General features: G+C 40.1%; 1 protein-coding gene across 1 annotated transcript in view; it reads right to left on the reverse strand.

The window, feature by feature from the left end:
- kiaa1109 (KIAA1109 ortholog) overlaps positions 1-25,338 on the reverse strand; it is a 131,797-nt gene that overhangs the window by 34,712 nt on the left and 71,747 nt on the right. Inside the window, 21 exon segments of the mRNA XM_034135314.1 lie at positions 399-538; positions 685-846; positions 1,885-2,074; positions 2,740-2,920; positions 3,523-3,738; positions 4,228-4,499; positions 7,401-7,491; positions 9,006-9,118; positions 9,625-9,748; positions 9,856-9,986; positions 11,169-11,395; positions 11,559-11,618; positions 12,238-12,436; positions 17,050-17,261; positions 18,007-18,175; positions 19,069-19,257; positions 19,389-19,486; positions 20,652-20,757; positions 21,837-22,081; positions 22,719-22,954; positions 24,988-25,194. Of these exon segments, the coding sequence (XP_033991205.1) occupies positions 399-538; positions 685-846; positions 1,885-2,074; positions 2,740-2,920; positions 3,523-3,738; positions 4,228-4,499; positions 7,401-7,491; positions 9,006-9,118; positions 9,625-9,748; positions 9,856-9,986; positions 11,169-11,395; positions 11,559-11,618; positions 12,238-12,436; positions 17,050-17,261; positions 18,007-18,175; positions 19,069-19,257; positions 19,389-19,486; positions 20,652-20,757; positions 21,837-22,081; positions 22,719-22,954; positions 24,988-25,194 (3,568 nt within the window).

Consider the following 25,338-nt stretch of genomic DNA (forward strand, 5'->3'; position numbering starts at 1 on the left):
GATATAGACATATATACAAGAGATTACATATACATATATATAGATACATATATACACATAGATATACATATATATACATATATATACATATATATACATAATACATATACATATACATATATATACATATATATACATACATATTACACATATATACATACATATACATATAATACATATATATATTATATATATATATACACGCACAAACAAGAACATGCCTCTGGTCACAGTTATTATTATATGAATAAATGAACACAAGCTTAAATTACTCCCCCTTACATCACATTTTGTCTTTACAACTTTGTCTGATTTTTAAAAAGGAAGCCACAACATATTATAAATCAAGTTAGATAACTATTAAAAGGGATAATAAGTCAACGTAATCTTGTCAGTACCTGGACTCTGACGTAGACCACCACATCCACAGGGAAGGAGGAGTAGGCGGATGTGGAAGAGGAAACCAGAGAGGTGGTGGATTCCTCCAGCTGCTCCACCGGGTCAAACTGACCCATGTCCTCCTCCTGGGTCGCCACAGCTGGAGGGGGGGGGGGGTCACATAGATATGCAAGAGTTAACGATAAAAGCCAGATAGGCAAGAGCAGCATTGCTGTCACTGCTTATGTCAAAAATAAATGTTTCTTTTAGGTTTTAGTATTGTTTTGACTAGCTGCAACAACTGACCTGCGTAGCCTCTCTCCACAGGAGTGATTGGTATGGTCTCCAGCGCTTTCTCCAGGAAGTCCAGCAGACAGGGGCTGATGACCATCTCCTCCGGCAGAGTCTGCAGGGCTACCCAGGCATACAGCTTGGCAGTCTTCACGCCCCCACTGCCCTTACCTTTGGCTGCAAAAACACATGGGATTCTAAATCATCTGCACCTTGGACTATATGTTGTGATATAGGTTTAGATCAAATGGAAGCATTTTTAAACACTTTTTTTCATAGTCTTTGATGTATTCCGTTGGCATCAATATGCATGAGGTAGTTGCTATCTGATATCTGATTTCATGCCCGAACCCTTTGGGAGGGTATAAAAGTCAAGTTTTCTTAATAAATGTATGCATTAGCTTAAACTGAAAAGATCATGTATGATTAATGCTTCTGTCAGAATCAAGCTAAATAATCCTCTTGATTTTGCATATTTTGTTTAAAATGTGTACAAAAATAAACTCCTGCATTAACACTAAAAAACGTAGGAGCAAGAAGTACTCTGAGAACCAGGGTTACTCAAGTGACCAGTGATGGGTTTTACTGCTGAATATTTAAACCCATAACTGAATGGCAATGTTTATTTTTTCGTTTTATAAATATCTCTTCTAGAAAATATTAAATCTTTAAAGTAACTAAAGCTGTAAAATACATGTAGTGGAGTAAAAAGTACAATGCTTGCTGCAAAACTGTAGATTAGAAGTACAAAGTCACTTAACATTTAAATATTCAGGTAAGCACAATTACCTCAAAGTTTTACTTAAGACTTGCACTGTATATAAATAAGACTGCAGCGGCACTTGCACCTACACATAGGAATGTATATATATTCATTCATTCTTAAAAATATATCCACTCATATCTGTATTTATGTACAGCTATGTACTTCTATTTAGCTACTTAGTGTTTTAATTGTATTGTTTTATTTGTACTCATTCATTACACCTTAATTTTCCTAATAAAGGTCTATCTTGTGTTATTATTTTATCTTAAGTACAATACTTGAGAAAATGTACTTTACTACATTCAACCACTGATTACATTCGGATGCATGCATTTCATTGGTCTTCTTTAGGATGTAAAATCATCACTGCAGAGTGCTGAGGCACTGTGGTGTAGGTGATTACAGACGGTTCTAGGGCATGCAGTGTAAAATGAGGGAATGCTCAGTACCTGATGGAATAGGTGGGGGCGGGGGAGGTAGGAGCGAGTTAGTCTTGCTTTGTTCTGCATTGGGAGGGTTGGGAGGGCTGATATCTTTCATACCATACAGCTTCGACTCTTTGGAGAGAGTGCGGGGGAGGGAGGATCCCCGGGAGGCGTTGGGCGACTCCGTCTTCAGCATCTTGGAGTTGTAGTGCAACTGAGGGGAAGGATAAAGCCAACATTCATAATTTAAAGAGGACATATTATGCTCCTTTCAGGTTCATATGTGTATTTTGTGCTTTTACTCTGACATTTGCATGCTTTAATGTTCAAAAGCTCTTTATTGTTCTCATACTGCCTGTGCTGCAGCACCTCTTTCACCCTCTGTCTGAAACCAGAGCCCAGTCTGCTCTGATTGGTTAGCTGGCCGGCTCTGTTGTGATTCGTCAACTGCTTAGAGATGTGTCATAAATATCCCTGCCTTAGCATATCGTGTACAATTTGTCCGAGCGCTAGCCAATAGAAGCGCAAATGTAACATAGTGATGTCACTATGTTATGGAAATAAACAAAGGAGTCTAATGGACCAACTACACGTATGGACAACATGTTTTAAAAGTTTCCAAATATCTGACTGTGACACTATACTACAATGTCAAACTGCTAGAATCATTTTTATTTATTTATTTTTTGAAAAAAGTTTTAAAAAATGATATTAAACAAATAAAAACATGATGCATATTGTCCCTACAACATACTTTCTATAAACATTTTTTATTTATTTTGGACATTGAACTAAATCCATTGTATTGCTAAAATAACATCTTTGGAATTCAAATAGTAGAAACTTGTGGAAGACTTTGAGGTGGAGGGAGAAGCTGACCTTAACGTCTACTCCTGGAATGTAGAAGACTGTGGTCTCCATGTCGTTGGATTTGGTCTGCAGGGAGGAGGGACACTTTTTCCCGGCTAGCAGGTGGGTGGTGGAGGTGTAGGTGGGCTGCAGCTTCTTCTTCTTAGGGGGAGACTCCTGGTCCAGACTCCTGAGGCTGGGATCACAGCTCCTACAGAAAGGTTGTGTTGAGTTGTCTTATTTATATCTACAATGGATAAGCTTCATCTTCCTTGGATTTCATAATGTCGATAGCACACGTCGTAAAAAGTAGGAAAAGTTAGTCAGACTTCCTGTTTTCCTCGGGTCCTATTTGACCCTGACAATGTTTTTATGTTGGAATAAGGGGTAATGTCATGTAATTGCCACAAAAAGATGGTTTCATACTAAGTTCTTAAGGTTTCCAAGAAAACTCAATGATCATTACTTGCATCAAATGTGGGGTGTTTTATTTATACTAATAGCATCTGGTGTTATTATGTGCTCTCATTTGAACGAGTTTCAAAACAGAATCCTAACTAAACGCTGACGTATACAAGTCTGTGATCATTCATAATGACATGTTCCTCTAATGTTAAGCATAGTCCAAATAATTCACTATTTTTGCCTATTTTTTATCTCAAAAATGTGGTTTTGTTCAGAGTAATTTGGTCATTGGTTTAAAAGGTGTTACTCAGATTTGGGTGATGAATGATTTATACAGTATATATACTGTATATGCTTCAGTATAAACCACTATAACAGTTGTTTATAAAAATGTGCATTAAATCGTACCTCCTGAGGGCAATGTCCTCGTGCTCTGGCTGCTGAGTGGTGGGGTGAAGGACACACTTCCCACTGTCGATCTCCACGCGGATATCCAGCTCAAAGTCAATGTTTCTCTCGGTTGTCGGGCCGCTGAAGCTGCGGTTGGCGGCGGTGCTCGGCCAGCGCTCGCTGAACAGCTGACTCACAGCAGAGAAACCCGAGGGCTTCCTGTGAGAAGCTTGGCTGAGGAGAGAGAAGAAGGGCAATGTTTGGAAAAGAAGCTTGTTTCATAACAACAAATAAAGCAGAAAAGAAGAGCTTTCATGCAAAAGAGTGGTGGAATATGAAAGTAAGGTCTGCGGCAGGATAATCGCCACAGATGAACACTTTTATGAATTTTGTAGCATCAATGCAATTGCCGGAAGCATCAAGCTAACGTTAGGCTTAAAGGTGGCTAATGTTCGAATGTTGGCAACTACCATTTTAATGACACATAGAATCTTGGAAAATTAAAGAGTGGGATATTAGCATACATTTGTTATGTTGTAAAACAAAAGTTGTGTTAACCACAGACCTTATTGCCTTATAGCCAGACAAAAACACTTAAACACAAAAATAAGGAAACCGGAAGTGCTGAAATGCAAACTTCCGGGTTTAAGGACTCATTCCTGCAACACTATAAAGTAACCTAATGGTGCCTCATTTCATCTAACACTCATCACAACAACTCACAAAGGCCTGCGGAAGCTCGGTGGTTTTTCCCGCTCAAACTCGTCCTCCTTCTCGGAGTCTTCGGAGGAGGATGAGGACAGGTCGTCGCGCCTCATGTCGTCGGGCTGGAATGGAAGTACGGGTGAGAAGACAGCGGGGGTGCCAGGGGCACTGAAAACTGAGTGATGGTCCTCCATAACGGATGGAGAATGGAGAGGATGGAGGTGATGATGAGGGTGGGATGGCTCGTCGACGGTGACCGACAACAGGTCCACCTCTGTCTCCTCAGGAAACTTCAGAAGAGGACAGAGTCAAACTCACACAGGAAGTGCTTTCTACTTAAAAACATGTCTTAAGTAGGAAGGGAACCACGGGGTTAACACTTTGAAGGAGGTAGTGTTCTGGTTATTGGACCACTAGGGTTTGTCTAAGTAGTTTATCTTTAAATACTCAAATTAGATTGTAATGTTTCTGTTTCCAAAAGTCCTCTTTTCTGGTTTGTATGGTTAGGGTTGGACAGTTCATTTGATGAAGTGAAGATTTCCGTCGCCAAACCGAGTTTATTTTAAGGTTTATTGAAGTTACACATGACCTGTTTGTCCAATTAGGCAAGTGAGAGTTGTTCTGTAGGTCCGTAGCATCTGGTAAAACTAGTCATCTAGAACATCTTCAATAAACCTCAAACTAAACTGATATAGTGACTGGTATCTTCTGTATTGTGTTTACGCACAATCACTACAACCAACTACCTGTGTGTTGACGACAACCAGCAAAGAGGACATAGGGACGCGGAAAGATTCCCCCTGCATTTAATCAATGCCACCTAGTTTACAAAATAATATTGTAAGATATACTTAACAAAATGAAAATACAAAGACAAAAAACACCATAAGTGGTTCCTAGTTTTCTGACATGTCCAATGAGAGAACACTACCCGCCTGCAACAGTTCCCAGATAAGATGAGAGCTCATGCACTGAATGAAAGACAAACAGGAAGATGGGGACCCCGACCGGAGAAAAGGTACACATCTGTCTCAAGAGAGGGACAGTGGAAAGATGCCCAAGAAAGTTTTACAGGTCTTATATCCTTAATGAGCGCTGGAAAAAACCCAATCGACAACCAACAGAAGAGGGGTATTGACTGAAAGTCGGTTAAAAGTGTGGAAATGTTTGCTGAATGCCTCTGAAACTAATCCCGACTTCAAATGTTTCCGAGCATCAACAGTATTTGTCTTTTTGTGGTTTCTTTTCGCTGACGGAGAGTATGTGGGTGTTAAAGGCCAAATGACCATGAAAACACGAACAACTGAGGTGAACTGGTCATGTGGCCTCAAGCAGAGTGAGACCGGGTCATTATTAGAGAGTGGATATTGGAGGAGTTGAGTAATGAAAACAATTTGATCATTTCAGTAAGAATTTAACAGAAATGTAATCAGGGTCGGGAACTGAATGACCTCACTGAGCAGTTTCATAAAATTAATTCTCTGAAGTTTTCCTTGCTAGTAGACGATATGACTTTGTTTGTTTTTTGTCAAGTTCAACATCACGAACTTGCCAAAGATCAGGGTAAGTAAACAGTCAAATTCAGTTATGATAGTTCATTATTTTTATATATTCTGTTTTTATTTAGTATTTTTAGGAAAGACAGTTTTTGTGTTTCCTTTGAGTTTGAATGCAGCGTGTTTTATGTCAATGTAAAATGTATGTTTCTGTCAATGGAGTCTGCTGGCTTTAAAGTGAGCATATTGATGGAATGTTTTGTACGTTAACACATTGTAATTCTTCCAAATCCTTGTTGAATTTATTGATCATATACATTTAAACATGCGTCCCCTACTAGTCATTTTTACACTACAGAAAGTGTGCGTTTTAGGGGCCAATATGAGGATTATGTGAACAAATTAAATAGCTCATTGTTATATACCTGTGTAATTCTATTACAGCTTGTTTGAATGCGTATTATCTTGGCTTTTGAGAAGTTGTTTTTTAATTGAATGCCCAAGGTACATGCAGTTGTGACAAACAGCAGCTGATTCAGAGCTTCACCATGCAGAGCTGTTAGAAAAATCCCTCCATACATTAGAGGTTGAAGATTTGGTTGTGTATGTTTTGATTTTGCATTTTAGAAGAGAAGAGGAAACAGAAGTATTTGTTGCCGTTGGTTATTTTTGATTAGTTCAATTTCAAATTGTCAATGATATACCTTGAATATCTCTCCAGGACTGACGGGTGAGTTTGCAGCTTCGAAGGCCTGATTATTTATCTTCAATTAAACAAAAATGTTATTAAAAACATCCAAAATGAAAAAAATAAAAACTCGGCTTCTGCTTTTGAGCCAAATTTGGAGTAAAACTGCAAGAATTCTCAACCAGATGACATACGAGTCCAGTATCATGTAAATATATGGTATGAAGAACATTTACAGTGACACAATGAGGAATGAGATGATGATTTATGAACTCTGAGATCAAATATCGACTTTTATCACAGTATTATTGTGGTAAGAACAAATGTGTCAAGAGCATATTTCTGCTAGCTAACATATGTGAATGTCTTACGGGCCGTCTCCACAGCAGCGTTAAAAAAATCTTGAAACGCTTCTGCCCATTCACTTTGAATGGGGTGACGTCACTTTCCCTCACTTTTCGCCGGAATGCATTGTGGGCAGGCGAGCGGAGATTCTCAGGATTTTCAAGATTCAAAGTTGAACAATGTTCAACTTTTGAAGCTGAGGTGGAAGCGTCAGCCAATCAAATCCCGTGTACGCAAATCTGGCAGTTCAAGCTCTAGCCAATCAAACGGCGTGTATGCTGGGAGAGAAATACCGCAGGTCATTTCCTCATATTCCAAAAAATGGAGGAGAAATTAGCGGTAGCGAATCAATCACCCGGTGCTTTATGACCAGACCTACCGGGATATAAACCGGAGGAGCCAGGCATGGAGGGAGGTGGCAGAGACAGTGGTATGTTTTCGCCTGTTTTGGGGAGTTTATATCCAGTTTACTTCGGGCTTTTTGGCTTCGTATGTCGCGGGCGGGAGATTCATGTGATTGGTTGATCGCAAAAAAATCCCCAAGCCTCAGATACGCCCACCTCCAAGATTTTTTTAACGCTGCTGTGGAGACGGTCCGTTAAGGCTTACTCTGTTATTTCAAAATTGGGGATTCATAGGAGAATTTTTAGAAATGTGTTTACCGTGTCCTGGATGTTGAAGGTGACCCGGGGTCCAGGAGAGGAGGCATCCACGCGCATATCTGGTAGATCATCCAGATCTCCTATTCTGGAACTATGGACACAGTGACGTGATTTAAAAAAACATGAATACATCTAGAAGCATCGAGAACATCAGAAGATTGTATTTTGTCTCTATACAGTTCTTAATGCCTTTAACCTGTCTGATTCCCTGCCAAATCTGACAAAACTGAGTAAGAGTTTATAGCTCTATCCCAATCCAGTGTTTGCATTTTTCAAAGGCTACATTTTTATGCACATCCTTTCAAATGTAAGTACTGGGTTTCAACTAATTCACATAATTAATGACACAAATATCAAAACCAATGAGCTTTAAAACTTATATTTTCTTTAAATAATAGGCTAAATACATCACGTTGGTAATGCTAATTAGCTAGCTAGCTGGACACTGCACAAATAGAGATTTAATTAATGATAGGCTGAATATGTGACGTTAGGAATGCTAGCTAGCTGGAGAGGCTACGCGAAACCGATATTTTATTAAAATTAGGGTAAATACGTGATGTTAGTAATGCCAACTAGCTAACTAGCTAGCTGGTTGGTTGGATAGGCCATAACTTTTACTGTAGCCTGGCTGCCCTCAGACTTTACAACATTATCTCAAATTAAAACTGCTTAATGTAGGAGGTTGACTTATATCTTACAGAGATTGAAGCAATGTTATATATTACACTTTCAATTGCGTACATACAGAACATGGACCAAAGTAAATACATTTAAATACCCTGAAGTTTTGCCAGTTAAAGGTAGGGTAGGTAAGAACGGAGAAACCAGCTCGAGTGCGCTAGAATTTGAAAGTACGCAGCCGAAAAAAATCTGCCCCTTCCTTCAGACTTCCTTACAGAGCCCCTCCTCCAACACACACGGACGCGCACATGACCAATGAGGGCACGAGATAAGTTTGTGCACAGATGGAAGGCTGACAGGCAGGTAGGCCATCCAGTTATTTTAGCCGGGCCGAGGCAGATGATTGGTCGTGCTTTTTACAGCGCCACGGCTTCCACAGATGAAATGTTTTAATGTATTTATTGTCAAAGCATTTAATGTATTCATTGCTATCGGGATGTTAAGAGCATTCCATGGAATATAACAAAAAGTGTTTCTGAAGTGAATTACCTACCCCACCTTTAAGCTGTTTTGGTTTTTCATGATGACATTTTTCATTGTTTTACTCTTTATTAAACTCAAGTGGCAGAATTAAATTATACTAGCTCATTTATTTCCTGCTCAGAGTTAATGTTTTCCGGTTTGCTTTAGGTCTTACAGTGTGTCGACTGTTACCACATTATTACAGGCATCTGCATAATTACTATAAACAAATGGGAAAAACACTTACTTTCCTCTACACTACGTTGTAATTTGTGAGTCATTGCATCCTCTTTGTGAGAAGGTTAATGGAGAAGGTGTTTCAAAAACATGTCGCTCCATCAGCACCAAAGATTACCAGGGCTTGTTTGTTTACAGTAAATGCTGGATAAAGCGCCATTGATCGTGTAACTTCAATAATAATAAGACAGCAGGGAAAGTGGCTACTGCTGCCCTTGTTACCTCTGTCTTTCCATCCTTTTCAGAGGGGGGCGACCCGCTGCCGCCGAGATGCTTTTGGAGCGGTTGTAGCTTGGTTTGTAGCCAAGACCCCACTTATCCTTCAGAGAGGCCGCCTGGGGAGGAACAAACACCAAATCAGAAATACATTTCTTTAGCCATTAAGAAGTTGCTCTGAAATCAAGCTAGGCTATAAAAGCCTGATGCCTTCTATAACATGTTGGGCAAATTCCTACTTTTGTGGAAAGGAACTAAATATGACCTTGTCAATTAAGTAAGAAAGATATGATTGGATGTGATGTAGCTTCTTATTTACCAGCTTGAATTGAACTTGCTGGAAAACCAAATGCGAATACAAATGTTGAAAAAAAGATGCTATGGTGTGCTAGGAAGACATCATTGTGCACATAAAATGATGTACTATATATACAAATGAATTAAAACATATTTTTTCAGTGCAGATCCCAATGATCTTTTTAAGTGGGTTGAGATTTACTATTCAAGAACTATCAATTCCTCCTATATGGTAATTGCAACATCAGTCCAAATAACTGTAAAAAGTGATTTTTTCCAAATGAAATGTCCTTTTTTGACTAAGAAAGGTAAATAGTGGAGCATTCACCCTCATGCTGGAGCGGCGCAGTTTCTTTCGGACGTCTCTCCGGATGTCGTTGACGGCCACCAACTCTAGCTGCTGGTAGCGCTGGATCTCCTGGTCGATGGTGCCTTCGCTGGCCCCCAATTTCCTGTGGAGAAGAAAATATATTAGAGGAAATATTTTTAACACCAACGGAACAATTTTAATTATTATTATCACAGTGAGAATCAACAAGTGAGTACGCAGGAATCTCACTTGAGGTCGTCGATGACCTTGGCCTGTTCGTTCAACTCTCTGATGTCCACAACCCTCTTGGTGAACTTTCTCCCGCGGGCGTCGATCACCTGGTTCCCCATGGCCATCTGCCTTCTGGGGTCAATGGTCTCCTGTTGGGTCACAGCAATGAAGCACACCAGAACATATTTATGCGAGAAAACTGCAAATTAAGTGAAAGAAACCTGCCGATTAAACCCCAAAAAAAAAGTCTTGAAAGATTTCCGCCCGGCAAATGCTGTGAATAGGAAACCCAAATCAATCTGGTGAAAGGGGAAGACATTTTGATTGTTAGATCAAAGTATGACATGTAGTCCAATCAACACACCAGGTATCAAAAGCAAAGAATGTCACTGACACCACCACCACCACCACCTCCACCAGCAGTACCACAAGAAGGGAAAGATGATTCTCCTTTGCCACAGGAAATCTGACATTTCGTTTCACCCGCCAGTGAATCTTATAAAGGTGGGCAGTGAAAGCAAATGTTAACAACACTATTTTCCGTTAGCTTAAGCATGAAAAAGCATTGCTCAGCCTTTGGAAATCCACAACCTTGATGTGATAATTGCTGTGATGTGATTTAGTCAGCCCAGAGAAGAAGTTTCACACTGTGGTGGGCTACATGTACATACACAGGCCCAGGAGACAGGTCTTTGGGCCCTGGCACTGCCTGCTCGGAGGCGAGGCGATGAACAGTTTGAGTCGTCAGCGGCGACAGACACACTCTGAGGCCTGGGGCTGAGGCCCAGGATGTGGTTTACCAGACGCTTCCTTAAGGTGAGCCGAGGGCTGAACTGGCTCCCTGGACTCTGAAAACAATGGGACAAATGGATGCAGAAGTGGAAGAAAAAACGACCACTGGAACCAGACTTTAGCTTCTAAAGCTTTAGGGTGGGCCAGGTAGAATCAATTAGGGTGTCTAACCTGCCTCTTATCTAAAGGACAGGTAGACGAGTGTTATTGATCTTCCCATCTAACTCACAGCAAGAAAGCGAATAGGTTTATGTCCATAAACTATTCCATGAACTCGTGACAACCACCAGATCTAGCTCTGAAAGTCTATTAATGTTGTTAGAAATGGATTTTACACATATCATTCGAAAAGTCCTGATTGGAGCCGGATCTGATCAAATGTTTCTAAACAAAACAATGTGTGTGACAACTTATTCAAAAGTGGTATTTAAATGACAATGGAATTGGCTAAATCTAACTGTGGAGAAAAACCAAAGTATATCCTTCATACATTAATCCCACAACAAACCAGGATGTAGATTAACCAAATATGGACTGACCATGTGGACGGTGGGTGACATGGAGTCGGCTTCATCCTCGTCCGAAAGGTCCGCCATGTTGACGGAGTTCAGGTCGGCGATGTCGTCGACGTCCTCCTCGCCCGTCAGAGACGTCAAAGTGTTACCCAGCGCGTTGAGCCGCTTGCCGATGTTGGGATCCATGTGGACGTCGATACCGCACATCTTCCAAAGCACGTTCAGAGTCCAGGTGCCGGCACTACTGCTCTCTGTTTTTATAGGAGGAAGCCAGGAGGGTTAGGAAGGAATCAACAGAAGAGGAACTGGATGCAATGTAATGCATAATTACATTTCCTGACAGACGTCTCAAGCTTTTATGCAGCTCTTGTGTGTGATGCATGTTTTATGGACCAGAGCTTAGTTAGAACTTGCCTGCAGAAGGTTGCCCTGTAGTCCTGGAACAAACTTCATAAGTACCATCAGGGACTACACCTGTAAACAGACAGACATACAGACCACAGCCAGTCAATATTTCAGAGGAGCTGCGAGCATACCAGACAAGGGGAACAAAGGGTGGCATTCCAACTCCTGTGTCAGTTATGTGGAAGATGCAGGGGTATTTTTATTCCTGAAAGTAATGTCAATTTGGCTTTATGAGCCACTGAACAACTTATAAAGGAATGAACGTAGGAGCAAATATAGAACAATTATAAAAACGAAATTAAAATGATGACAAAACAAATATTTGTAGAGTTCAAACCTGCCTGCAATTATGGCAACATTTAAATAAAGACTAAAGGTTCCATACTTCACTCAATCAATCAATGTTTTTCACAACCCTATAAAGCCCATAACCAGTTGGTTGAAAGGCAGGCTTTTTGGTTTCAAAACATTGTCCAAATGACACAATTTATCATTTAGAAAATGAAGTTCTCCATTGTAGTCAAGAGTATGGGGTTTTCTATAGAGGCACAGAACTTGCAGTATAAGACGAGTGATTAAAATGTGCTAAAATGGCCCAGGTTCAAAGTGTTAAGGGTGATAAAAATGAATACAAATAAGTTGTATGCAGGTTAAAATCCACAGTTATTAAATATAATGCATCCCTTACAAGCATTCATGACCATGTCCCCTCTGATTTCAGGCTTCCAGTCGTCCCAGGAGGTCTCGAAGCCCTCGGCGAAGCGGATGCAGAAGTTCTTGAAGTGGCCTTTGCTCACCAGGGACTCTGAGGAGCAGGCGGTGATCAGCGTGCTCTCGATGGTCAGCACCATGGCTGAGCCCGTGTCAAAGTCTATGCTGTGGTTGGCCTGGCAGAGGAGCAGGGAGAGGGGGGGTTAACCAGGCCTCAAGAGAGGGGAGGGAGTACATGGAAAAAAAAACACCTCCATTTGTTTCTCAAAAAGGCAGAATAAGCTGGTAACACTTCACTCTACTGTACTGTATATCAGTTCCGCATCAAAGCATCACTGCCATAAATACTCAAAATTCTTCTGATTGCGTAATAGTCTTTTTACTAAATAAATTCTGCTCCTGTCAAGACACCAATGAGTGAAGTGTTCCCAAGCTTTTCCCTTTGTTAGAATATGTTTAATTGCAGGATCGAGGGAAACATGTGCCCTGAATTTCTGGATGAACTCAATGGTCCTAAAATAGGGGTCTGATTATCATCCCAGTTATAATCATGACTGGAGGCTGGTAAGGCTCCTAACTAATAGATGTTACGTTATGAGGGCTGCGCGACTTGGAAAAAAGAAGGAATATGTTTGACTCATGTTACCATTGCGATATGATCTTTTTTGCGTCGATATTGTCATTAACATTAAAAGGTATATTTTTGAATGATAATGGTGTGAGAGGATCTGTACCAAACAAAGATGTATTTAGTTTGTAGAATACCATTTATAGGCCAGAATATATGGCAACCCTTAATTCAAAATGAAAACTAACGGGCACGGAGAGTGATGCACTGGAAATGAATTATTGTGTCGTGTTACTCGATATCATGTGTACAGCAGATAATAGTTTTAAATCGAATGATGTTTGCCATATAGAGATGACTTCCTTTTAAAATGAGGTGGTCTAGACTCCTATCATAGACTCTTACTCAAATATGCTACATTTGAGTAAGTATGCTATAGTCAAGTTATAGTTTTGAATGGTACTATCCAAATTGGACTGCATGAGGAGTTCATTCAAATAAGGCATGTGAAAAGTGCTAAATTGTTGTGTTTACGATATGACAACAAGAGGCTTATTTGTGGGTCTCACCAAAAATAAAGACTTCCAATAGGTCTTTTTGTCCAACTGTGTCAGTGTTCGTGCCCAAATAATAGTAATAATAAATATTGCGCTCCTTGCAATTTGAATATTGCACTTGACCATATTGCAATTTCAATTACATTTTGCAGCCCTATCTGTTATTATTACCGAGTGAAAATCAGACCACAGTTTTGGAAAGATCCAGGTCTTTTCTAAACATTTTCTCTCAGAAGAATACACAGAGTCTGCCATTTTTGCATTAGATTTGACATTATGTATGCAATTTCATGGCAGTCTCTGAAAGATTAGATCAAAAAATGCTCATTCCATTTTAGCAACACATAGGAAATAGTGTGGACACCAACTAGCATAACTTCTTTCAGTATGAAGTAATTACACAGCCCAGACACCAACTTCAGCTTCATTAGTTGCCATTTTTTAAACAGAGAGCACTCGTGATGCAGTGTACAGTAAATCATTGTCCCACAACAAGCCATCACAGGAGATGTAATAAATCGTAGGTTACTTTTCGTGCATTTTTATGGCCGCCTACTGATGAGCTGGCCCCAGCTTCAGAGTGGATGCCCTCCGTAGCTGCTACTTGTCCTCTCTATGGAAATAAGTGTGACATAACAGCTGGTGTATCTTGTCTCTATGGAAATACTGTAGTATAGCAGAGTATGTAGAAAAACAAGACAACCGATACAAACCATTCATTAATATCCAGTGTTTCCCCTAGGAAGTGTGTGTAACATTTGAAATAAATAAATAAATATATATATAAATAATTTAAAAACACCTTTTGCAATAGTTGAAGGCTACAGAAACTCAGTTTGATGAATCCAAAAAAGAAAAAGAAATTATCAATATTTTAACTTATTATTAATAATCTATGGTACATTCAAATTCAAATGTGTCTAGCAATTAAAATACAGGCCAGCCAGAACTCCTCTTTTTATAATTGTGTATCATATAGGTGTTTTTTTTGCGTTGCATTAAAAGAGTAGATTTGAGAAGTGATTGAGTAATGAAGGTGTGTGTGTGTTGGGGGCAGATTAATGGACATTCTGCCCACTTATAGCTAAGGTAGGGGAAACACTGATATTGAAACTTTTTAGAGAAGAATTGTTCTTTTATTGTGTCTTAAGAAAACAAATAAGAATCCATGACCACTGGTACACTTAATGTTGCCAAGTGCTGATTGAAAATGAAATATGATTATCACTGAACACAAAGGGGGGATGACTTAATTCAACAATTTAAAATAAAACATCATTCCTGTGTGTGCTTTTAGTTAGAATTTGCTTACCAATAAACTGGTTCACACTGGTTAAACTTTGGTAGTTGTTATGTGCATTTCATATGCTAAATTGCACCTTGATTGAGGTGCAGGAATGAGTCCTAAAACCAGGGAATTAGTTAACATTTGCCAATTCAAGTCAACAGTTGTTTTTAAACATGTGTTTTGGTAAGATGCCTGAAATAAGATCTGTGGTTAAAACAAGCTGATGAGATTTGCATTTTATGATCTATGACATGAAATACGTGGGTAAATACCCCATTTGTAAATGTCCGAAGCTTCTATATGTCTTAAAACGACCCTTGCTAACAGTTGACTAAATGTCATCATTGCAACATTAGCCGCCTTTAGCTTAGCGGTGGTGAGGTGAAGTCATTCCATTGTGATATAGTTTGTTTTTAGCCTAATGTTAGTTTTTCACTTCTAGCAATTGCATTTACGCTTCAATTAAGACTTTTCGTACGTAGAAAAAATTTGATGTTGGTTAGATTCCCAAAAGAATATCTGTGGTTAACACATTTAAAGACACTTCTTGTTTGTTGTACGACATCAAATACGTCAGTAAACACCCCACTGGTGGATGTCTGAAGCTTCTTTGTGTCATAAACATGGTGGTTGCTAACAATTGCAAAATGAGACTTCTAAACATCATCAGGCCAAACATTAGCTGCTTTTAGCTTAGCGGTGGTGACCTTAAGCCGATTGCATGTACACCTCAACTATTATAAAAGTAGTGTTAATATGTGGAGATTATCTTGAATGTGTTTGCTGCAATATTACAAATCCATTGGAAAAATCCCTTTGGCTTTTGTCATTGAGATGCTAACTTTTTGTTCGGCCTACAAAAACGTGTCATCCCTGCACCACTTTGCAAACCATGGCTTTCAATATTACGGTGAAACGGTGCTAAAAATGTAAGCATGGTATTTTAATGCCAATCAAAAATGCTCAAAAAGTTGTTAGCCTTCTGATTACACTGTTTGCATTAAACATGAAATTACATATGTAAATGTGAACTTTGAACAGAATAACCTTGAAGCCAAGTGATTGCAACCCTGCTATAGAGTGGTGCAGTGATGAGGTTCTTTTGACCCTGAGGTTAGCATCACAAGAGCCGCGTTCACACCGGAGTACTTTTATTATTATGTCGCGTTCACACCAAAAAGAGCACTTAATCCCGGGAACTTTTACCACCATTTTTAGTGCCTGCTGAGAGATGGTACTTTCCTGTGGGAAAAAAGTGCCCCAGTTCTGATTGTCTGGGCGAATTGCAAACCACGCCCCGTACAACTCTGAAATGTTTTGTAGAGCCGCCATTTTATTATCCTCGCATTAGCATTATTAGCATTAGCATTCGCCCAGCGCATAAACGCAGAGAGACTAATTTATGGCAACACAAAATAGAACATGGGAGCGGTAGAGATGAGGAGGTGTCGGCTTTCTGGCGATTTACTCGGAAGGCTTCCGTAGAAGCTGCTGGGAGTTCCAGCAGCTTCTACTGAAGCCAGTCCCCAACTCCGGGGACTTCCGCCCGGGGACTCCAGGTGGCAGTATACGCCGTGAAGTTGTTTGCGGCCTGCCAGTAAACCCAAAGCAGAAGAAGACGAAGTGACGTCAGCGGCTCATTTGCGTAATCTTCCCTCAGGGAACTTATTCCGGTGTGAACGCGATCTGTACTTAGTGCCCTGGGGTAATAAGTGCCGGGGCACTAAGTGCCGGCACTAAATACGGCAAAGTACTTGGTGTGAACGCGCCTAAGGGCTCCTTGAACAAAAAGCAATGGGATTTCCCCATCACATATTTCCATTGGATTTCATAATATTCAGGAAATAAAATCACATATGTATATGTATACTTACATGTTTTGTTCAGATGGATAATCTTCATATATATTAAACGCTTTTATATAATTGAAGCGTAAATGCAACTGCCAGTTGTAAATAGTTAAGGCAATGCTATAAACAAACTACCTCATGGTTGCATGACTTTATGTTACCACCGCTAAGCTAAAAGCAGCTAATGTTTGGTTTATAAGTCTTATTTAGCCCTTCATTAGCAACTGCTATTTTTAAGAAGTGTTGGACATTTACCACTGGGGTATTAATTTGATGTCGTAGAATTTTCTTTTTATATATAGTATGCTTGTCTAAACCACAGAACTTATTTCAGGAACCAAGAACAAAAACTGACTTCTAATGGAGGGAACCTGGAAGTGCTGAAATGCTAACTCAGGTTGAGGACTCATTCCACCACCGCTCTGTAGTTTATACAATTAGCAATATGGACATATGGACATGGAAATGTACTTATATAGTGCAAATGTCAAAATGTTACAGATCCTAAGGCGGTTTTGCAGATTACCTGGGAGGTGTTGGTGATGGGGAGGCAGATGCCCAGGTCGTTGACGGTCAGCTGCAGGAAGAGGGTGCTGAAGGCCTGGGCGGAGGTCTGCTGGATGCCCGGCAGCTTGTCCACCACCTCTTTAGTGGCCATGTGGATGTCCTTGTTGAGGGCCAGACGCTGCTCGTTCCAGTTGTCGTACGCCGCCTTGTAATTCAGCCAGAAGAGCACAGCTGCAGGAGGGCACACAGGTGGGTGGAAAAGAACTTAGAAGTTACATCCAGAAAGTCGTGTAAACAAGTCTCATTAGATTTAGAGATGCTGCAGGTTGTTATTTGTCGTCTGTGAAAATTCAATTCCATCACTCAGCGGATCAGTGTGGAGTCGGTAGAATACTTAATGGAAACTGCGGGCAGTGTCATAATTGGTAACCAACAAACAAATGGAGTTCCTTGGACACATTAAAAAATAACAAACTAGAAAACATTTAGCTAAGGATAACATTTGATGGCAAAAGGGTATTTCTTTTTTTCAGCCATGTTTTTGATTGCAAATAAATAATTAGCTTGTTTTTTAAATTGGTCAAGTATTGAGTTGCAATTAGTAGCCGCTAAACAAGCTACAATGTAATCCAATAGGGTATTTACGCACCTTCAATGAACATCCACTAGATACTAGACACTTGGTAATACTAAGTGTCTGACAACTTAATGGAAAGGATTCTACTCAGAAATAAAATGTTTTCTTTCAACTTGTCACTTGATTTGTAGTTCGTTTGTTATTGTGTCTTACTATGCTTAAAGAGGCCCTATTATGGTTTTTTTTAATTAACATTTCCTGTAGTGTTCTATAGGTTTTTGTGCATGTAAATGGTCTGCAAAGGCCAAAATCCCAAAGTTCCCGGGCCAGCTAACCAATCAGAGCGGACTGGGCTCTGGTTTCAGACAGAGGGTGATGTAGAGAAAAAGCGAAACGAACCTCTGTCAAACGCCACTGGCTGGGCGAAAACGATGGGCCTGTTGAGCGTGATGAGGACGGCCTCCTTGTCCGAGGAGCCGCTGATCTCCTCCTGCAGAGCGTTCCGCAGACCGATTCGCGTTCGGAAGTACGCCACCTGGTGGAAGTCCGAGCCAGCTTCCTCATATACCTGTGAAGTGAAGAGAGGAAGTGCGTCACGCTGAGAACTATGACAGTATAATCAAGCCCAAGAGGATCATCTCCACATATTAACACCGTGTTGGGATTTTTGGAGCATAAATGCAATCGCAAAAAATAAAAAGCTAATAAGGCTATAAACAAACTACTTCACGATCACATGCCTTCACATCACCACCGCCAAGCTAAAGGTGGCTAATGTTCAGCGTGATGACTTTTAGTAGTCTCTCTTCGTCACTCGTTAGAAACTGCTGTTTTTATCACATACAAATGCTGCAGTCATTCATGAGTGAGGTATTTACTGATGTTCTTTATCTTGTCGAACAAAACATGTAAATGTCTTAAGCTTGTCTTAAACACAGACCTTATTTCAGACTCCTCACCAAAATGTTTTTCCAAAAACCATTGACAAGGGAATTGGTGAAATGTTAACTCATTTCCAGGTTTTAGGAGTCATTCCTGCATCACTTTTTGGGCTTCAAATTATAAAAAATGTTTCTCGAAATTGCAATATGTGTGCATTATTCAAATGCCAGGAAGCACATAATGTGTTAAAGGCTAAATATATGTGTAAAAATATCATTTTAAATTTGGTAATATGCTGTTGCAGAGATAATCAAGCCTTGAAGTTGTATTTTAAAGAATTGCCAAAACAGATTTGTTCGGTTGAGTTCCTCTTAAAAAACTCATACCATGATCATTTTAATATAGTTCAGTGATAATGTGAATAATGATTTTAAAATCTCTCTAAATAATCCAAATAGTTTTTTTTTCTCCAAATGGTACCTAATGTTTAAACTGTTCTGTAAACGCTAATGTAAAATGGGAACTCCGTACACAATCAACATACACATTTTATTTCACTAACAAGAGGCTGATCTGTACCTGGTGCTTGACTATCTGTCCCAGAGCCAGGTGGAGATCCACTTGGCACTTCCCGAACAGCTTCAGGTAGCTGCTGCTGCCCCCGGGCTGAGCCTTGCACTGGATCCTGTTGGACAGCTCCAGCTCGATGAGGCCGGTCTCAAAGCGCACAGCACGCATGGAAGGAGTGGTGGCTGTCATCTGGATCCCCTGGGAGCGAGAAAACAGCATTCAGAAAACACATCAAAACTTAACTGTTCTCAGAAGTACAAGCTTGCTCTGTGCTGAAGGTTTCAGGTGTCTTTGGATGTTCAAGTTGAAAGACAGAGAACAAGAGATACCTTGAACATGAGGCTGAGAGAATAAAGCAGGATTTTTGGCTTGTCTGCGTCTGCGGAGGTGTCAGGCTCGTTCCACAGCGGGATGGGCTGTTCTCCTCCTGTACGCATAGAGAGTCAACAAGTCAGCCTCACAGGTTCACACACTGCTGTGAACAGGCTTGGGGAGTAACTGATTACATGTAAGGGGGTGATGTATCTGGAGGCAAAAAAAAGATAGCTGTATTCCCTTAGAGTTGCTTAAAAAATATGTTATTAGATATTGTTACATTTAAAAATAAATGGGGATAAGTAGCAGGATAACATAAATCAATATATTTTACGATCACATGAGTACACCTCACAACACTTGACAAGTTTTTTTTAAAGTTTCTTTTAGTTTTTTGAGAGGACATACAATGCTCAGTTTCAGGTTTACATTTGTATTTTTAGCCTCTACAGTGAAATATTCAGATGCTTTAATGTTCAAAAAGGTCTTTATATTTCTCATACTGCCTGTGCTGCAGCACCTCTTTTCACCCTCTGTCTGAAACCAGAGCCCAGTCTGCTCCGATTGGTTAGCTGGTCGGCTCTGTTGTGATTGGTTAACTACTTAGAGATGTCCCGCCCCTTAGCCTATTACGATTACAATGTGTTGGAGCAATAGCCAATAGAAACGTGTAATGTCACTATGTATGGCGGAGTGTGTGGGAGAGAAACTCCCTCTGGAGGGAACACAGGGATTTTAGCCTTTGCACAAAACCTATATAACGCACTACAGGAAAGTGAAAACCCCCCAGAACACATTAGGGCCCCTTTAAAGTCACCCTCCCAGGTTGTGAAGAGCTCCATAATGTGTGATAAAGGGGGATTATGTTGTCTGAGTACCTGTATATGCCGCCTGAATGGCTACCACACACCGTTTTCATTATACTTTCCCGTAAAAAGGCTTAGTTTTCTCTCCTTGGCAATTACATCGACGAAGCTTAACGAGATAAACAAATGAATATCAATACCGTTGTGGGAAGGAACACGACTGAATGCCTTGGGCATTGTGTGGTGAGGAAAGCAATACTTCCCATCGACTTAAATAGCAGCTCTAGGCTACACAATATTGTCGGGAACAATCAGATGTTTAGGATTAGATTAACTTTATTGATCTTAAGAGGAAAACTGGGCCATTACAGCAGCAAAGCAATGGATGCAGTTTTGTACAGGTTTCACTTTTTGTCTGTTAATGCTTGCAGCAGAGAATTATAAAAGATAAGAGTGTTGTTCAGACAGTACCTGAGACCTTCTGAATGACCTCGTTGACCTCCTTCATGAAGACCTTCTGCAGGAACACCAGGTGGTTGAGCAGGTCTGTGGTCAGGTTGTGCTCGAATGAACCGATCTGCAAATCAAAGAAGAGAAGTTCAAATCAGCTGCTTTGTTAATCCATCCAACAGCCTTTTAGAAAAGAAAGATGCCTGTAAGCAAAGTCAATTGAAAGGGACAAGAGACACGTTTCTCCCTGCCAATTATGTATTTTTCTTCTTCCTGGTGTGTCACATTTAACATCACAAACAAACAGTGGTTAGTTATTTTTTGTATCTCTTATTTATTCCATTTCTGTGGAGACTAGCAAAGACAGATTTGATTTGGTTTCCGTAAGATTGAATAATGTGTGTTTTACGGTGATCGGGAAGGAACATGAATGTTTCTGTCAATAGAGTTTGTGCCCATCCATGTTGATTTGATATATTGTCTTTTCACTTGAATGTGGGTTAAAAGTCTGTAATGGGCGTATCCACCGAGGCTTTATGTTTCCATTGCTGCCTATCGGAGCTAGAGCAAATAAATAAGCAATCACAATACTATCCCATGGAAAAATGGGTTTTGGGAAAGTTGCGTCATTTTAAAATGAACAAAAAAGATAAATGAAATACAAAATGAAATAAAAATATGTATTTAAACATTCAGAGTTAAAGTAAAAATGTGCAATAAAAAGAGAAAATAAAAGATTAAATACATTATAATATAATTAATATATAATGTTATATAATAATACATATACAGATATGAACATAAGTAGTCTAATAAAAGATCATTAAGAATAAAACAGAGTATATATTTTTAAATGTATACAAATATTTACACAGACATATTGTGTAAAGTAAAATATCCAATAAAAAAAATAATAATGTATATAAACAAAATAAATTATAATAAGAATGGGCAAAAGAAAATAAATAAAAATAAACATAATGCGTTGTAAAAAAAATATTAATTTAAACATAAGATAAGTTAAAATGTGCATTAATGATGATTCATATGTAATAACAGTATTGACTGCTGCAGAGTGTCCCAGAACAAAAGGCGGTCGAACCATCAGCACTAAAGGTCAGACTTTTGTTGCCTAGCAGCAGAGGGGCTCAGTTAGCTTCTCCTAATTCTCCTGGCATTCCACTGTGAAGCCTCTCTCCTTCTTACCTCGGCTACACAGCGCAGGTAGTTGCCCTGCAGGTAGTTCCCTTGCTTTGCTGGGAAGTCGTCGGGGGCCCAGCCCTGGTCCGAGTGGCTCTCGTGGTCCTCCATGATGTACTCCCCTGACATGGTGACCGGAGGCAGGGTGAGGCTGGCTGAGGGAGGCATGGTGGACATGTCCACCGGGGACACTTTGGACTGGAAGCAAAGCTTGTGGTTCGGCAACTCGAAGGTGAAGCTGGTTTGTGCCCCTAAAACAAGAAAGCATAATTAGTAAAGGGAATATCGACTCTTCTGTGTGTGGAGTCCTAAAATCCAGAAACGAGTTAGCTTTGTACCACTTCTGGTTCTCTCATCTCAAAGTCAACCTTTTTTTTTTAACGTGTTGGTTTGACATTTAGACGAAAAATTTAAGTAAGTAAGTTAAAACAAGATGAAGAGAGTTATCTTGTTAAAAATCTGTCAGTAAATACCTATACTGGTGAATGTCCGAAGCCTCTTTGTGTCATAAAAACTGCGGTTTCTAACAAAAACGATGAGACTGAGACTACTGAGGCTACTTGACATCATTACGCAGAACAGGATTCAGCCTATATGACCATGATGTAGTTTGTTTGTAAATCATACAAGTGGTGTTAATATGTTGAGATTATTCTGCAAATCCTCCGGGGTGGGCTTACAAACATATGTCAAAACACTCGTCTATTCTCTAAAAGTGGCTGCGCTGCCCCAGAAACCACCACTGTTCGCCAAAGCCTATTTCTCATTCTGGGTAAGTCCATTTTTAACAATAATGGGGACAACATTTAATGTGTGATGGTATGTGAAATCTGTCTTTTCTTTACGTCATTGTGGGAATCAATGAGAGGGATCCTCTCACACACTCACCTGTCATGCCATGGCTCTTCATGCGACCCATCTTGTACTCGGCTTTCAGTGAGGGCAGCAGGGCGGCCCCGATGGTGATGCCGTCCATCATGGCGCTGAACTTGAGCACGATGGGCTTCTTCTCCAGGCCTTCGGGGAGCTGAGGGAACTCGTTAGCTTCCACGGGGGTCTGATTGATGCTGGATGCTTTTTCAGAGGGTTGCGGAATGGGGGTGTCTTCCCTATTAGGAGGTTGACTGTGAGGGGGGGGGAAAACATTATTTAAAAGGGTTGACTTTGAAAATATGGAAGAGGTGCTGTATCAAGCAACTGTTGCTATGTTATTTTCTGGGCAGGATTTGCTATTGCGTCAGTAACAAACTGAATACTATTGCATTGATTTAGTTACTTGTGCATCGGTGTATGGGTTTGTGTGTGTGTGTGTGTGTGTGTGTGTGTGTGTGTGTGTGTGTATGTTTTTTATTTTTATTATCACTGGTTCATCTTCCTGTGAACATCAAATTATAGCAAAAGTTGTTAATATCCTAAGCACACCTACAACTCTATAAATATATTAACATAATTCAGACTATTACCATGGAAACAGACCACACGCAGGCTTTGAAAGCAGTTAACTGGCAACACTGTGAATGTGCTGCAGGAACCCGTCACTTTTGGAGATGAAAGACTTCTTATGAGGTTGTTATGAAGTGTACATTACACACTAATGGCAGTAGTGTGTCGCATGATGGATGCATGCAGGGATTTGAATATAGTTACAGGTCAAATATTTAAGAGTCCGCTTTTAATTGCTTTTAACCCTTTTACATCTCCCTTTAAAAAGTAGCTCACATATCCTTATAGGGGGAAAATCTGAAATTATAAATTATTTTAATTTCCATTTTGACTAACAGAAAAAGGCATGTTATGTTCTGTATAATAAACTTAAGAGGGATTTTTTTCACAATCAACAACATATGGGGCGGTGGTGGCGAAGCCATAGGGACTTGGCTTGGCAACTGGAAGGTCACCAGTTCAAGTCCCGGAAAGACCAAGTGCTACCGAGGTGTCCCTGAGCAAGGCACTGCTCCCCGGGCGGCGTACATAATGGCAGCCCACTACTCCTAACACTAGGATAGGTCAAATGCAGAGAAACCGTTTCGTTACATAGTACCTGTACTACGTAATGACAATAAGTTGAATCTTCAATCTTCTATAAGTTTGGATGAATTTTGTGAAATATATAATACAGCAGAAATGAACCTAGTGGACTACAGGGACATGTATAGAGTGGTGCAGGAATGAGTCCTCAAACCCAGAAATTATAGCCTTTGACAACTTCTGGTTTGCTCGTCTCCAAGCCAACCGCTTTATATGATTATGTTTTTATATGCCTGAAATAAGGTCTGTGGTCAACCAAGGATGAAGAGATATTAACGTTTTAATCTAGGACATAAACAAAATACCCCCACACAATGTCTGAAGTGTCTATTTGTCATAAAAATAGCGTTTGCAAACAAGTCACTAAATGAGACTTCTAAACGCCATTACGTCGAACATTAGCCGCCTTAAGCTTGGTGGTGGTGATGCGTAGTCATGCAACCTTGATGTAGTTTGTTTATATCTTATTGTTAGCTTTTTACTTCTGGTAATTGCATTTACGCTTCAAATTGGATATATATATTCATATGGATGGATATGTGAAGAATTATCCTGATGATGAAAACATATAAGTATCATGAATGTGCATTTGCCATAGATCTTATTGTCTGCAATATTCCAAAATCCAATGGAAAATCCCTTTGCTTTTTGTAGAGGGAGCCTTAGCAATTCTAACTTCTGGGCTGGACAAACACAAAGACATCACCCCTGCACCACTCTATCTGCCCCTTAGGGCAAACTGGGCCAATCTGGTTCAAATTGGAGGGTGTTCCTTTTTCCACCAGAGTTCTAGATTGAAAGCCTGGGTATAATAAAATGCATGATTTCATGCTGCTATGGCCGTGGGATCAAGTTGTGTGGTTTTTATGTGTCTTACTGGGGACATTTTTATCGCTAAATGTCTGAGATTATGGTTACCCACTATATTATAGACTATTTTATAGAGGTTAGACTTTCAAAATGTAATAAAACTAAACAAAAGGAAACCTGACATCCTTGTAAAAACAAATGTCATGTTCAAAGCCATAGGGTAAGGGCTAGCCATAAACCTATCTACTGTACCTAGTGAGGCCCAAGGCTTAATAGCTTTTAATGAGACCTTAAAGACAGATATAAAAAGAGGACGTACGCATTGGATGGCTGGCGGATGAGGTCAGAAATCTGTTTGGAGAGCTGGTGGGAGCTGCGAACCATCATGCTGTGCAGCGTGGCCGGGTGCTGGGGGATGTTGATGATGATGGCCCCCACTTTGAAGACGGCTGCGTTGTTGGTTCTCAGTCCTCGCTGGGCGCTGTACAGGGCCTGGGACTTGGCGATGTTGCATTTGACCACGGTTCTGAAACATAAAGTTAAATGGAATGAATTTCATAGAAGTGAAATAAAAAACTTTCGGCATGTGAAGTTGACATATGAAGGGATTCAGTGGAAGTATTTAGAAGACATCAAACAGTAAGACACCATGCAGATTCAGGACAGCATT

The sequence above is a fragment of the Trematomus bernacchii genome, unplaced genomic scaffold (genome assembly GCF_902827165.1).
Source record: "Trematomus bernacchii unplaced genomic scaffold, fTreBer1.1, whole genome shotgun sequence".
NCBI classification, from domain to species: Eukaryota; Metazoa; Chordata; class Actinopteri; order Perciformes; family Nototheniidae; genus Trematomus; species Trematomus bernacchii.